This window comes from Cetorhinus maximus, chromosome 10, assembly GCF_964194155.1.
Source record: "Cetorhinus maximus chromosome 10, sCetMax3.hap1.1, whole genome shotgun sequence".
NCBI lineage: Eukaryota > Metazoa > Chordata > Chondrichthyes > Lamniformes > Cetorhinidae > Cetorhinus > Cetorhinus maximus.
In genome coordinates, this window is record NC_135888.1 from 15,346,639 (window position 1) to 15,360,717 (window position 14,079).

A 14,079-nucleotide genomic window follows, 5' to 3' on the forward strand; every position below is an offset into this window, starting at 1 on the left:
CCTGTATCCATTGGAATTTAAAAGAATGAGGGGTGATGTAATTGAAACATATAAGATCCTGAGGGGCCTTGACAGGACAGATGCTGAAAGGATGCTTCCCCTTGTGAGAGAGACTAGAACTAAAGGACATGGTTTAAAAATAAGGGGTCTCCCATTTAAGATGGAAATGAGGAGAATCTTTTTCTCTTAGAGGGTAGTTAGCCTGTGGAACTCCTTCCCCGGAGAGCAGTGGAGGCAGGGTCATTGAATGTTTTTAAGGCAGAGGCAGATAGATTCTTAACTAACAAGGGAATCAAAGGATATCGGGGGTAGGCAGAATGTTGAGTTGAGGCCACAATCAGATCAGCCATGATCTTATTGAATGGCAGAGCAGGCTCGAGTGGCCGAATAGCCTATCCTTACTCCTAATTTGTATGTTCATATCTAACATATGGGCCAGGATTTTACGGCCCCGTCACGGGTTGGACCCGCCGCGGGAGAGGCGGCGCCCCAGCCAGAAGTCCATTGACTTGTGGCGGGACCGGAAATTCCCATCCATGCTATTGCTCAAACAGTGTAGCATTCAGTCCTGCACTGGAGTGTCAAACTAGATTTTATGCTGAAATCTCTGAAATGGGACCTGAATCCCTTCGGGCCATAGTGCTACCATTGAACATTATCTGACACTGTGCACTTTTGAAAATGCTTTATGTGGAAGTGATGGGTGGGTGGTGCAGGTGGTGAATTACTGATGGAGAAACGATTTTGAATGGAAACTTTAATAACCCAGACTCAAAATAACTATGACTTAAAATAACTGTGCAAGGCGAATAGTGATAATTGAACTTTGTATTCTTGCTAAGTATTGCCTTTTCAGCTGCCTCTCCTTCTTTAAACCCTCATTAAAACTTACCTTTTTGATCAAGCTTTTTGTCATCACTTCTATTATCTTTCTCCTTGGCTCAATGTCTAATTTTGTCTGATAATGCCACAACAATTCTTTACATTACAAGTGCGATATAAATACAAGTTGTTGTTGTATAGTTATATAGTCCTGTCTTGGAACTATATTGCTGTTCCTTCACTACCACTGGATTAAATCCCTGGAACTCCCTTCCTTACAGAACTGTGGGTGTACTTACACTACATGGACTGCAGCGGTTGAAGAAGGCAGCTCACCTCTATCTTCTCAAGGGCATTTAGGGATGGGCAACAAATGCTGGCCTTGCCAGTGACACTCACATCTCATGAAAGAACATTAAAAAAAAACTTGTTCTTGTGCTATCATTTATAAGGATATCAGCTATGATTTGTATGAAGAAAGTCCATGCTTATGATAATGAATATTGAATCAGACTGTAAATAATCAGTCACAGAAAGTGCAGTAGTAGGCCATTTGGCTGTGTTTGGACTAGCTTCACAATGAAGTAACACACTATAATCACATTTGTTGCTTTTTCCCTACTTCATATGTTTTTTTTCTGATTCTCTCCTTAACCCAGGATCAAGAGCTAATTGTGGTAAAGCATTCCATATTCCAATAATGTTATACTTTCAAATAAATTCTCCTAATTTCCCCTTTTATGCTTCCAGTCTTGAATTTACATCCTTTGTTACCAATTCAGTGGTCAATGGAGCAACTAGAATATTTCTAAGATATTCTCCCCTTACTGTTTTCTGCTCTAGTGAATACGATTATAGGTTTCAAATCTCTCATCACAATTAAATGACTTTTTCCTAGTTGTCATCCTAGTGAATCAATGCTGCAACTTTTCCATGGCTTTTTATATTGGGTTTCTCACAACTGCACATAATACTTCAAAATCGGTCTAGTTGGTGCCTTCTGCAGATTAATCATCAACCTTTATAAAACTGTTTTGTCATAATTAGGGCTTTTTCCATTGGCAGTCCTGCTTTTCACCCTCTGTTTTCATACTCCATTAAAAATTTTACAGTTTTCAATTTATTTTTCAATCCCTTTCCCAAAATGTACTATTTCAGACTTATCAATGTTGAGTTGTATTTTCCAGTCCCCTAATGTCTCTGTGTTTTTGAGGCCTCTTGCATTCTACTTCACAGTGTTCCTTATGTTGATCATCAGCAAAATGTTATCTGTTGCTAAATACATCAAGCTAAGTTTAATGGATGAAAATTAGCAGAATCATATGTGGAGTACAGTTCATAGCACCCTCGCTTTTGAATCAGAGGGTTGTGGGTTCATGTCCCACTCCTGGAAACCAAGAACTGTGATTGTACTCGAAAGAGTTGCAATCTGTGACTGTTGATAACTCGAAAGAGTTTCATCTCAGGAAGAAAATTCAGCATAAGGAACTATTTCCATCCAATAAATCATACCTGTCCTTAGGTTTTACAAAGCTGCTTTGATGTGATCTTGAAAATTCCACAGCAACATTCTAGGATGTATTAAAGCAGAACATGTTATTTGCATGATAATTTTCAACAAAATTCTTTTTCTCCGTTTGAATAACATTCAGTACACATTGTAATTTCCCGTCTGTAAGTCAAATGAAAGAATTATATCCACGTTTTTAGATGACTGGATATTTTTTCCCCTTATTTTTAGTTATTTTTGTCTCTCTTTAGCTTTCAAATTCAGATTTCCAGGAAAGGCTGAGTGATCAAACTATTATTATGCTTTGCGTATCTAGGCTAATTTTATTAATTCTTGTAGTTACTGTTTGACCATTCGATAGAAAATTAAAATATTATGGCATATGCTTATGCAATATTGTACTCCTAACACAAATCTTTTTGGGGATCACAAAACTAGGAGTTCAGAAAAGAAGAGCGTTAACATGGATGTTGAATTTACGCATGGGAATAATTGCCATAATGTCTCCCTGGTTATTCAGAGCAATCAGCCTATAAACTTGAACATTGGGGGGGAAGTTCCTTCATCATTACACCTTAAGGTAACAAAACAATATCAGAATCATATATCGTCAAAATTACAGTAATCGTTTGGAACATTTATTCTTAAGAAGGAGAACATTTTTCAAATAAATGTTACATAGTAGTCCCTCATGTAATATTATCTTGTACTAAACATTGATGCAATTATATTTAGTATTCTTTAATATGTTGTGCCTAAAATGCGATAGATTGATATTCAACAAGCAAACCTTGACTGGATCGCCATTTATTTTAGAAATATTTTAAAGGCAAATGTGCCTTTGTTTGATTTTCTCTTTCCTACATTATATAAGAGTATCTCCCATGCTTCCAGTTTGACTTTGTGTTCCTTAATGTGTTTTTTCTCTGCAACTGCAACGTCTTTCTATTCCTTTAATTGCTTACAATTGACATTGCTACAATTGACAGATTATGTACAATCTTCCCTTGCATGGATTTCATGGAAGACTTTTTCTTGTATAATATTCACTCTTTAATGCTGCTTCTTTCATGAAGAACTAGATAAGTGTATAACATGTTTGTATTTTGTGCTGTAAAATAAGAATTGTCAGGAAAGTTGGCAAGTAGCTTAAAAGGACTTAAGATATGGCTTGATAATTAATGTATGTTATAAACTTTAACCAAGACTTTATTTCATTGCACTTTCACCTATCCAATCATCTCCAGTAATAGCTTCTCTTCCCACCCTCCTGCCTTTACCTCTGGAATTTCCCAAAGATTTATTCTTTGCAGATTCCATTTCCTATTTATGTGCTACCTTTTGGTGACATTGTCTGGTCAGTTGCCACATGTGCCAGGTCACACTTTCTGCAACCCCTTTAAAGATTTACCATTTCCTTTATATCGCCCCTTCTAAATTTTCTTTCCAAAATACATTGGCCCGGATGATGCGGTCAGCAGCAAAGTGGAGGCGTTCACCGCTGACCACGTGAAAACTAGAGCCCTAACTTGTCCTTGCTCTCCCAGCTGCACCATGAGTCTGGGGATGAACTCACTGGTGACGCCAAGTGGCGCGGCACATTGCCGGTGAAGCCATGCCTTCATTGACATCACAAGCTGAAGATGCCCCTTGAGGCCTGTCTTCAGCTCAATGAGAGGTAAGTGTTTTTTTTAAAAATGATTTTCAGTTTTTTATTTGTACTTCTAATCGCAGGTCCCCAGCAGTATCCCCAGCCTCCCTGTTGATTTAAAGGGCTGCAGTCCTGAGCAGGCTCCACACCTGCTTGAAGCTGTCCTAAAAAATCCATGTAAAAACAGGTGTAAGTGCTGGGCAATCATCTCAAGTTCCCGCATGACAGGTCCAGCGGAACTATCAGCTTGGGCTCCTTCGAAACCCATGAAGGCGCACCACAACTTCCAGATTTGAGCATATGTGGGCCCCCCAGAAATTGTGGCCCTCCATAGCAGTGAGCTTCTTTTCCGCTATTGCAAATACGAGAACTAGGGCAGAACTTCACATTTTTCTGCATTACTTTTTATCTGCCATCAGTTTGCCTGTTTCACCAGTCTATCTCCTCCTGAAGTCTGCCAATATCCTCCTCACCATATACAACATTTCCATGTTTTGTGCTCTTTGCTTACATTGAAATTATGTCGCACATATAGGGTCATAGACATACATCATAAAGAACAGTGGTCTCAGTACCGACCTTTGGAGCAAAAGACCACATCCTTTCCTCCAGTCTGTTAAACAACCATTCACCACTACTCTCTGTTTGCTGTTCTCCTAGCTAATTTTGTACCCACTCCCCTTTTTGGGTTTCAATCTTGCTAACAAGTTTATATCAGATGTCTTCTGGAAGTCCATATTCAAATCAACTGCACTACCTTTAAGAACTCCACAACATATTGGTTGTAAGATGTAATTGCCTTTAACAAATCCATGTTACAGAATAGTAGAGCAAAGAAGGAGGCCATTCAACCCATTGACCTTGCGCTAGTTCTTTTGAAGACCAATCCAGTTAGTCCCTCTCCCATGCTCTTTATCCATATCCTTAGTTCTTTTCTCCTTCAAGTATTTATCCAGTTCCCTTTTGAAGGTTACTATTGAATCTGTATCCGCCACAGTCAAGCAGTGCTCCCGAAATCTTAACCACTCATTGTGTAAAATAGGTTTTTTCTCATGTTGCCTCTCGTCATTTTTCCAATCGTCTTAAATCTGTCCCCTCTGGTTATTGACCCTTCAGCCATTGGAAACAGTTTCTCTAAGTCTTCCAAGTAATTATTTTATACCAAATGGGAGACAATGCTACACAACTGCCCCACCCGGGGTGTTGGGGGGGAGGCAGGGGTTGAAAATTTTACAACATAGAATTTTTCCCCAACTTGACACACATGCCTATTGTCTCTTTTTTGCCATCGGGTTGTGTAACATGCATGCATCCAGCCTTGGAGGAGTGGGATAGTTCATTGTTCGTTTACTGTTTTATTTACTGTGTGAGTCTTAATATTCTTGTTTCTATTCCACCTCGGCTGGATTCTTTTTCAACTCCTTTAAATTAGCTGAACTGTATTGAGTATCTTCACCTTTGATTGTTCCTTGTCCTTTTCCATAACTACTCTAAACTTAATGATTTTAAGTTTCCTAATTCACCTTCACTGAAACATGCTCCACTTCTCCCACTTCATTCCTAGAACTAGATCTAACCCTGCTTCTTTCGTCATTGGGCTGGAAAGAAACAGATCAAGTAAGTTCTCCTATACACATTACAGGAATCCCTTCCCTTCCTGGTCCGTTACACATTTTTTCTTGTTCTATATTAGAATAATTTGAATAATTCATTACTACATTCACTATTGTAATGTTATTGCGTCTTTCTAAAATTTACTTGCATCTTTGCTCCTCCTTCTTCTTCCTAGTATTTGGTGATCTATCGTACACAACCAGCAGCAGAACAGATCCTATTCTGCTTTTTAACTCTAACTAAATAGGTTCCATTTTAGAACTCTCAAACGCTTCATCCCTTCTGAGGGCTGAAACATTATTATTGACTATTATTGCCACCAACCAAACCTTTTTCCTCTTCTCTGTTCCTCCTGAATAAACTGTTGCCAGAAATGTTAAATTTCTATTCCTGCCCTTCAACCAGGATTCCATTATTGCCACTATATCATAAGCTTATGTGACAATCTTGTGCCTGCAGTTCACAAATCTTATTTATCATAGTCTGTGCATTTATACTTATGCATTGCAAACCTGTCTTAGCTTGTTTAACACTGTTCCCCACTCTGACCCCTCCTATTTCTGGACTATTCTTTATTCTAATGATGTTCATCTTTCCCAGTTCTCTCTGTACCATGTTTCTCTTTTTTCATGCTTCATCATGGTTCTCCTCCCTCTGCCAAATTAGTTTAAACTCTCCTCACAGTACCATTTAAGCTGCCCGGAGAGTACTTCGATCCTAGTCCTGTTAGGTACAATCCAATCCATCTTGTAAAGGTCCCTTCTGCCCCAGAACTGGTCCCCTTGCCACAGGAATCAGACGATGTATCTCCTGCACCATTTCTCTAGCCACATGCTAACTTGCTTTATCTTACTGTTCCTATACTCTTTAGCGTGAAACACCGGGAGTAATCCAGAGATTACCAGCATTGAGATCCTGCACTTTAGCTCCTGAAACTCTGTCTTTTGGACCTCAATTATTTTCTTTCCTATGTCATGGACCATGAATTCTCGCTGTTCCCCTTCTTCTGGCAGAATGTTCTGCACTTGTTCCTGATGACCCCTACCCTGACACCAGAGAAGTGACACAACATATGATACTCTTGTCGACAGTACAGAAACACCTATCACCTTGATTGTTGAATCCCCTAGGACAACTGCATTTCTACAAAATGATGCCATTTAAATATTTTTAAAAATATTATTGTAGAGAATTTTTTAACTAAAGTTAGATTGGTTCTACCAAGACTATCACAAATCAGTGTTCTTTGTATTTTGATTTGCAATGTATTTTATATAATGTCTTTCCAAAATATGAGAAGTGGTCATGATCACTGATGTAAGACTTTGCTGACAAACTTAAAAAGTTAAAATTGATTAGAAAATGTAAGTAGTTTTGTTAAGGAACTGCATTTTGCATTGTTTTTGCAAGAGTAAACCAACTTACTACTTGACAAAATGAAAAGTTTAAAGGGTGCCATTGGTAATGGCATTTAAATGTAAATAGTAGCCTGATCTGAGTAACAATACTGTATGATTTCTCAGCTATCTCATGAAGTCAATGCAACTCAGCCTGGATTGGAATCATCAGTTATATCTGGACTCCCAAAAGCCTCAAAAAAACTGGTGGAGTGGGCTGTTGAAAATGGATTTACTGCTACATCTTTGACAGAGATTCCATTGGTTGATGAGATCAAACTTAAATGTGATCTTCATGGTAAGAGGAACAATAACTGCACACAGCCTTTGAAGTTATTTTTTGCCAGCAAAGAAATCATGTATTTGATGATGTCAGGTAAATTAGGTGAGCTAGGAATGGCACATGGCATGGGCAAATCCAAACAATGAAGTGCGGTAAATTTAGGAAAGGTATTGGAGTGCAAAGGAGATTTGCTACATAGATGCTTGGAGGGTGAGACTTCAATTATGTGAACAGACTTGAAGCTTGCATTGTTCATCTAGGAACGGAGAAGGTTAAGGGGAGATTCAATAGAGGTACTCGGGATCAGGTATAGTTTTGATAGAACAAATAAAGAGAAACTGTTTCTAGTGGCAGAATGGTCAATAAACAGAGGACACCGTTTTGGGACGTGATTTAATTCAAATTTGGATTGGAATATATATTTTGGCAAGGAATTCCTGCTGAAAGTCAATGGGCCTTTGGCTGCCTCTCCAACTTTTCCGTCCTCCCCGCGATGTTTCCTGCCATGGGCAGGACTGGAAATTCCTGCCCTTTGTGTTGTCTTCTGTCTTTGCATTGTGGGCAAAAGGACAATGTGATGGTCAGTGACAGAGGAGGGTAATGAGTGTAGAGCTGTTGATCAATGGGGAATTGGGGTTACTGTTACTGGCATCATTCTTGAATTAGTTGTTCACATACAATAGGGGTGGAAATGGGCTGTCTAAATTGCAGACTTCCTTCCTCTTCCTCCTCCTCCTCCACCGCCTCCTTGCTTGCTAGATGTTAACAAGGAATGTTCCCTCACGATGGCAATGTTGTGCAGCATGTAACGTACCATGACAGCTCTTGAGACCTGCTCAGCTGAGTACTGCAAAACTCCTCCAGAGTGGTACAGGCAGTGGAATCATTGCTTCAGGTGCCACTGGTCTCCTGTATCAGATTTCTTGTGACATTATGGATCTCGGATATCTGTTGCACACTGTGCTGCAGTGGTTAAGGTACAACTGACACAGAAGGCTGCCATGAAATATATGCGTTGTGACTTCTGCCAGCATATAACAACAACCTATGTTTATATAGTGCCTTAAACGTAATAAAATATCCCAAGGTGCTTCACAAGAACATTATAAAACAAAAAAACTGAGCCATATAAAGAGATGTTAGGTCAGATGACCAAAGCTTAATCAAAGAGGTGCATTTTAAAGAGTTTTTTAAGGAGGAAAGCAAGAGAGATACGCAGAGTGGTGTAGGGGAGGGTATTCCAGAGCTCTGTGCCTAGGCAACTGAAGGCGTAGCCACTAATGATGGAGTGATTAAAATCCAGGATACTCAAGAGCCAGAATTAGAGGAGCACGGATATCTGGAGGATTTTTAAAAAAGTCTTGCATTTATAAAGTCCTTTTCATGACCACCAGATGGCTCAAATTGCTTTACAGCTAATTAAATACTTTGTGACGTGTAATCAGTCTTGCACTGTAAGAAATGCGATAGCCAATTTGCACACAGCAAATTCCCATAAACAGCAGTGTGATAATGACCAGATGTCTGCTTTTGTGATGTTGATTGAGGGGTAAATATTGGCCAGGACACCAAGGATAAATTCCCTGCTCTTCTTCAAAATAATGTCTTGGGATCTTTAACATCCACCCAAGTGGCTACATGGGGTCTTGATTTAATGTCTCATCCAAAAGATAGCAGCTCTCTCAGTATTGCCCTGAAGTGTCAGCTTTGATTTTTGTTCTCAAGCCCTTGAGTGGGACTTGAGCCAAAACCTGAGACTCAGAAGATAGAGTGCTACCAACTGAGCCAGAGCTGACACTTTGTGGGGCCAGAGGAGGTTAGAGAGAAAGAGAGAGGCAAGGCCATGGAGGGAATTAAAAACAAGGATGAGAATTTTAAAATCAAGATGTTGCTTGACTGGGAGCCAATGTAGGTCAGCGAGCACAGGGGCAATAGGCGAATAGGACTTGTTGCAAGTTGAGACATGGGCAAAGTTCTGGGTTTACAGAGGCTACAATGCGGAGACCAGCCAGGAGTGCATTGGAATAGTCAAGTATAGAGGTAATGAAGGCAAGAAAACCATTTCAGCAGCAGACGAGCTGAGATAGGGATAAACCTGGTGATGTTACAGAGTGGAAATAGGCAGTCTTAGTGATGGCTTGAATATCAGATTGCGAACAGACCAGTTTAATCTCAGACTATTGCCATGAAGAGGAGTGTAATCGATAGCTAGGGAACAGAGTTTGGAGTGGGGACTGAAAACAATGGCTTCAGTCTTCCCAACATTTAATTGGAGAAAATTTCTGCTCATTCAGTACTGGATGTCAGATAAGCATGATGGTTTAGCAACATTGAGCAGCAGGATGCACCACCGATGGTTGCACACCAATTGCATGTTGAGGGAATGGAATTCCTTTTGGTTCAAGTAAAATGCAGAGCCAACATGAAGTACATGTAAAGCAATGAATGTGATGTCATTGGCACACTGCGTCATGGGGTAGCATGAAATCTGAATGAACCCTCATGCCCACTCTGTGTGGTTCTTTCTGGCAAGAGTGAATGAAATCAAGTTAGCTATTCTTGCACAGAGAACGTTATTCAGCAGTGTACTGCAAACTGAGAGATGTTTCTAATATCTTCAGCAGCACACTAGAAGGAGCCAGACACACAAAAATGCATAGCTATGGTCACCTTCACAGTCACTGGCAGTGTGTCACTTGCTTTACTATGCTAGGCAGGAGAAAAGACTGAACAGTTTGCAGGCAGCTTTCGCAATGCGTATGCTGATTTCAGCATCAAGTGATAGATTGCTGGTAATAAAAACAGAAAATGCTGGAAAAACTCAGCAGGCCTGACAGCATCTGTGGACAGATTGCTGGTGATTATAGAACCTAGCATATGAAGCTATTAACAACCTCCAGGGTCACATTGTCAATGCCAATAGATAGTAGAAGGGTAATAGCCTGGACCATGGTGTCTTGAAGCTAATGGTCAAACCAAACTCTTTACAGGAATGAGAGGGAGCCTGTCCATTTACCGCTGAAGGTGTTCCTTGTTATGGAATGCTAGTGTGGCATTGTCAGTGATGAGGCCTTAGCACACCTTTGTCTTGGATCTCAGGCAAGCAATGTTGAATAGCTTTCTGTCAGTTCTGGTATGTAAGAAAACTCCCCCTGTACATGATCTGAAGGCATATGACAGCAGCAAAGAGAAGAGTAGGCCAGAGTGTCAATGCCAGAACATAACTCTGTTTGACACCACTGCAGTTCTTAAAGGGTTCCGATGTTGCCCCGTCATAGCTGATCTCACCCATCATGTTGTCATAGAAAGAGGAGATCACACTGGGTTTCTTCAGGCAGCCAGTATTCTCCAGCAGCTGAAATAGTTCGCCTCTGCTCACATGGTTAAATGCCTGGGTGAGATCGATGAAGGCAATATATAGGGGTTTTTTTTGTTCACAGTGTTTGTCTTGCAGCTCCTGGACTGGGAAAATCATATCAATAGTTGATCCTCCAGTTCTGAAATCACACTGGGATTCAGAGTAGATGTGTTCAACCTGGATCTATAACCTGATGAGGGCAAAATGAGCAAATACTTTTCCCACAATGCTGAGCAGGAAGATGCCTTGAGAGTTGTTGCAATTACTTCAGCTGCTCTTGCTCTTATATAGGGTCGCAGTCTTTGCACATACACATACCCTGGGCCACTAACCCCTTCCCCCAAAGTATCCTCTCCAGGGTGCAAGCCTGGGCAAAATTTATGGAGATCTCGGGCTGCCCAAACATCAGAGCCCCCCTCTTGACCTCCCTAGTTGTATCCAAAGGAATGCAAAGCACAATATTGGCTTGGATGCAGAGTTTGTAGGAAAGATGACATATTTAGACATCAGTCTGCCTTTGGTCTTCACTCCAGATCTTTTATCAACTCTCCGGAGGTATCCACAAGGCAGTGGAGCTGTTTGCCCAGAGTTGGAAGTATAGTTCATGTGTGCCAGAGCCTTTTCACATGGTGATCTTGTTAGAACCATATCGTCAAGAGCTGTATTTTCTTTTAAAATTTGGGACGGCATTGCATTATTTGGAATTTCTTTTTAAACAAAGGTCATAAGTTCATCTTCGACTGGAGCATGCATGCCTTTTCCAAGAAGTCACATGATGTCAGCTAAATGACCAGCATGGCAATTGTGGAGTAGAGCTATTTGTCTATTTGAACTGCAGTCACTTTAATTGTTGGAGAAAAATTGTTTTAAAGGCAAAAGCCTAGTGATTTACTGGAAATCACCTGACGGAGGAGCTTTTATGTTTTGAACTTGTTGTTTTGAACTCAGTTGGGAATGAACCGAGAAGGGAAAAGCTGTCCAGCTTGTGTTGTCCTTGCCTTGCTTGAAATACAGTGTGATTGTCAGTAGCCAGCTAAGAATCCTCACCTCAGCAGGACTTGTCTCTATTGGAAACCCGAGAGGCTGAGACGAGAAGGATTGATCCAGCTCTGTTTTGCTCCATGCTGAAGATCCGTTGGCGAGAATCTCCAGACATCTACTAGGACTAGTGACGTGTCCTCGCACAAGGGAGCACCAGGTTGACAGCGTCAAAACCCTGCAAACTTTATCCTTATCCTTTTTACAAAGATTTTTTTCCTCAACTGCCCATCATTGCAGATACCCTATTTGTGTGTGTGTGTGTGTGTGTGTGGCTGGGGAATTATAAAAGGGATAGATAATTACACTTCCAGTTTACTGATTGTGTGTTAACCAGTTCTTGCAACTTGTCTTAAAAAAGAAATTTCATTTTATAATAAATCAATCACCCTGAGTTTATTGAAAGAAGCCAGATTAAAGTCTCAAGGGTCCCAGTTTCTTTGTGTCGAGGCTGGACAGCTGAGGACTTTGTGATGGAGAGGCTGTGTACTTAGAGGGAGAGACTTCACATTTGGCTCTCTTTTGCATTGCTGCCAGCTAGTGGTGTAGGCTGAAAATGAGAAGCAAACCAGCACACAAGAGAGGAAAGCTTGCTGTCTTCATCACACCTCTACATCACATTGACCTGTTGGACATACATGTGTAAAGCTCTTCAAGTGAAATGCTTCAGCCCTGTAGACTTTTGAAACTTCAAACCATAGAATATACTAAAAAGTTCTGGAATTGCAGAAAATGCAGAAGAAATAAACCAGCAACTAACTTGTAAATAGTTGATGATCCCTTTAAATGGTACAGGTTGAGGGTGGGGGAGCACGGTGGAGGTTTCATGATGCTTAACAACATATTCAACTGTACAAGTTGCCCAAAGGCATAGGTTGGAACTTGGAGGCTCAAAATGGCAGTGCTGGCAGATGTTAAGCACGCTAACCACTTTACTAATGTAGTATCCAGCAAACTTTGCATCAGAAGTGTGTGGTGCTTCAAATGTCATTTTGAAACTGTAAAGGGTACCATAGTGTACAAAACATGTGTTCTACAGAGCCTGAATTCACGCCCTTAGAATTGATACTACAGATTTGTATAGTTAAATCCTTTGAATTGCTTGTAAAGGATTCATTTTTTTTAAAGAGTTCAACGCTAACTTAATCAACATGGTGATCAGTTGCTCAGAGGAGAACTCTGAAGAACAAAGAGGAGAAAAGATAAGTAGATGGAGTGTGGGTTAGAGAGGGATTTCTGATCAGGAAGGGATCATGACATTGGGAGTCACAGTGTCTGGATCCACAAGATAGGGAAGTGGGATCATGAAGTGGTATTTGTTGGGGCTTTAGGTGGAAGTCTAAATCCGTTACAATGATGAAAGAAAAGGGGGCAAGCGGATGGTGGATCAAGACCCCAAATCAGGTGATCAAAATGAATCTGGCAAGTAGCAAAAATAGGAGGTCTGCAACTAGTGAGATGAGATGATATAGAAGTACTGAAGAAAGTGCAAAAAACATTTACAAGAATTAAACCAGAACTAAGGGGCGGATTTTTCCCTCATTAGACGGGCTTGACAGGGGCGGGCGGGGGCGGTCGGGAAGCCGACCATGATTGGGGCTGGACTGCAATTTCATGCTGGCGGGCCAATTAAGGCCCGCCCAGCGTGAAACGTGTGCTGCAGCGCTGCCTGTGTGGGGGAGGCCGGGGGGGGAGGAGGGCGTGTGCACAAGTTTGCGCATATGCGTGGGTGCACACTGGAAAAGCTCCCTGAGGCACAGAGCTGCCTCCGGGAGATTAAGAGTTTAAAACATTAAAAATAAAGATTTTTTAAATGTTATAAAACATGTCCCCTCATGTGACTCTGTCATATGAGCAGGGACATATCATAAATGAAATGTTAAAATTTTTATTTTATTTTCGTTTGCTGTTGGAAACCTCGTCCCGCCCATGGATGAGGTTTCCTAAAAAATGCAAAGGCCGCTTGGTCTTTTCGCCTCTCTACCAACCATAAGGTTGGACAGGCAGTGAAAAGTTTCTTTCAATTATAACTTTAATGGCCTTAATAAGCCTTTTAATTGTTGGTGGGTGCGCTGCCAAGTCCGGTGCATGCCTGCCGACCAAAATGTCGCGCAAGTGTGCGATGATGTTGGGACGCTTGCCTGATGTCATCATATGTCATTTTACACTCAGTCGGGTCGATTGTGCGCCCGCCCAACGAGCAAAAAATTCTGGCCCAAGAGATTATAACTAACTTTTTTTTCTTTGTGTAGTCAGTGGCAGATTTGCAGTTCGTGGGGCCCTGTGCTCAACTTCAGTTCTGGGGTCCCCCCCAGGATTCCCCATCCACTGGCAACCGAAGGCCGAAACCAAGAAAGTACACAGATTGATCAGTGCTTGTCTCACACACACTCTCTCCCCCGCCAT

At 41.0% G+C, this 14,079-nt stretch overlaps 1 protein-coding gene across 3 annotated transcripts in view; it reads left to right on the forward strand.

The window, feature by feature from the left end:
- Positions 1–14,079, forward strand: part of LOC144685478 (transforming growth factor beta receptor type 3-like) — a 154,954-nt gene that overhangs the window by 93,037 nt on the left and 47,838 nt on the right. For all 3 annotated transcript variants that reach the window (XM_078550032.1, XM_078550031.1, XM_078550033.1), the window contains 2 exons: positions 2,771–2,912; positions 7,121–7,292. In XM_078550032.1, the coding sequence (XP_078406158.1) occupies positions 2,771–2,912; positions 7,121–7,292 (314 nt within the window). The remainder of the gene's footprint in view (positions 1–2,770; positions 2,913–7,120; positions 7,293–14,079) is intronic.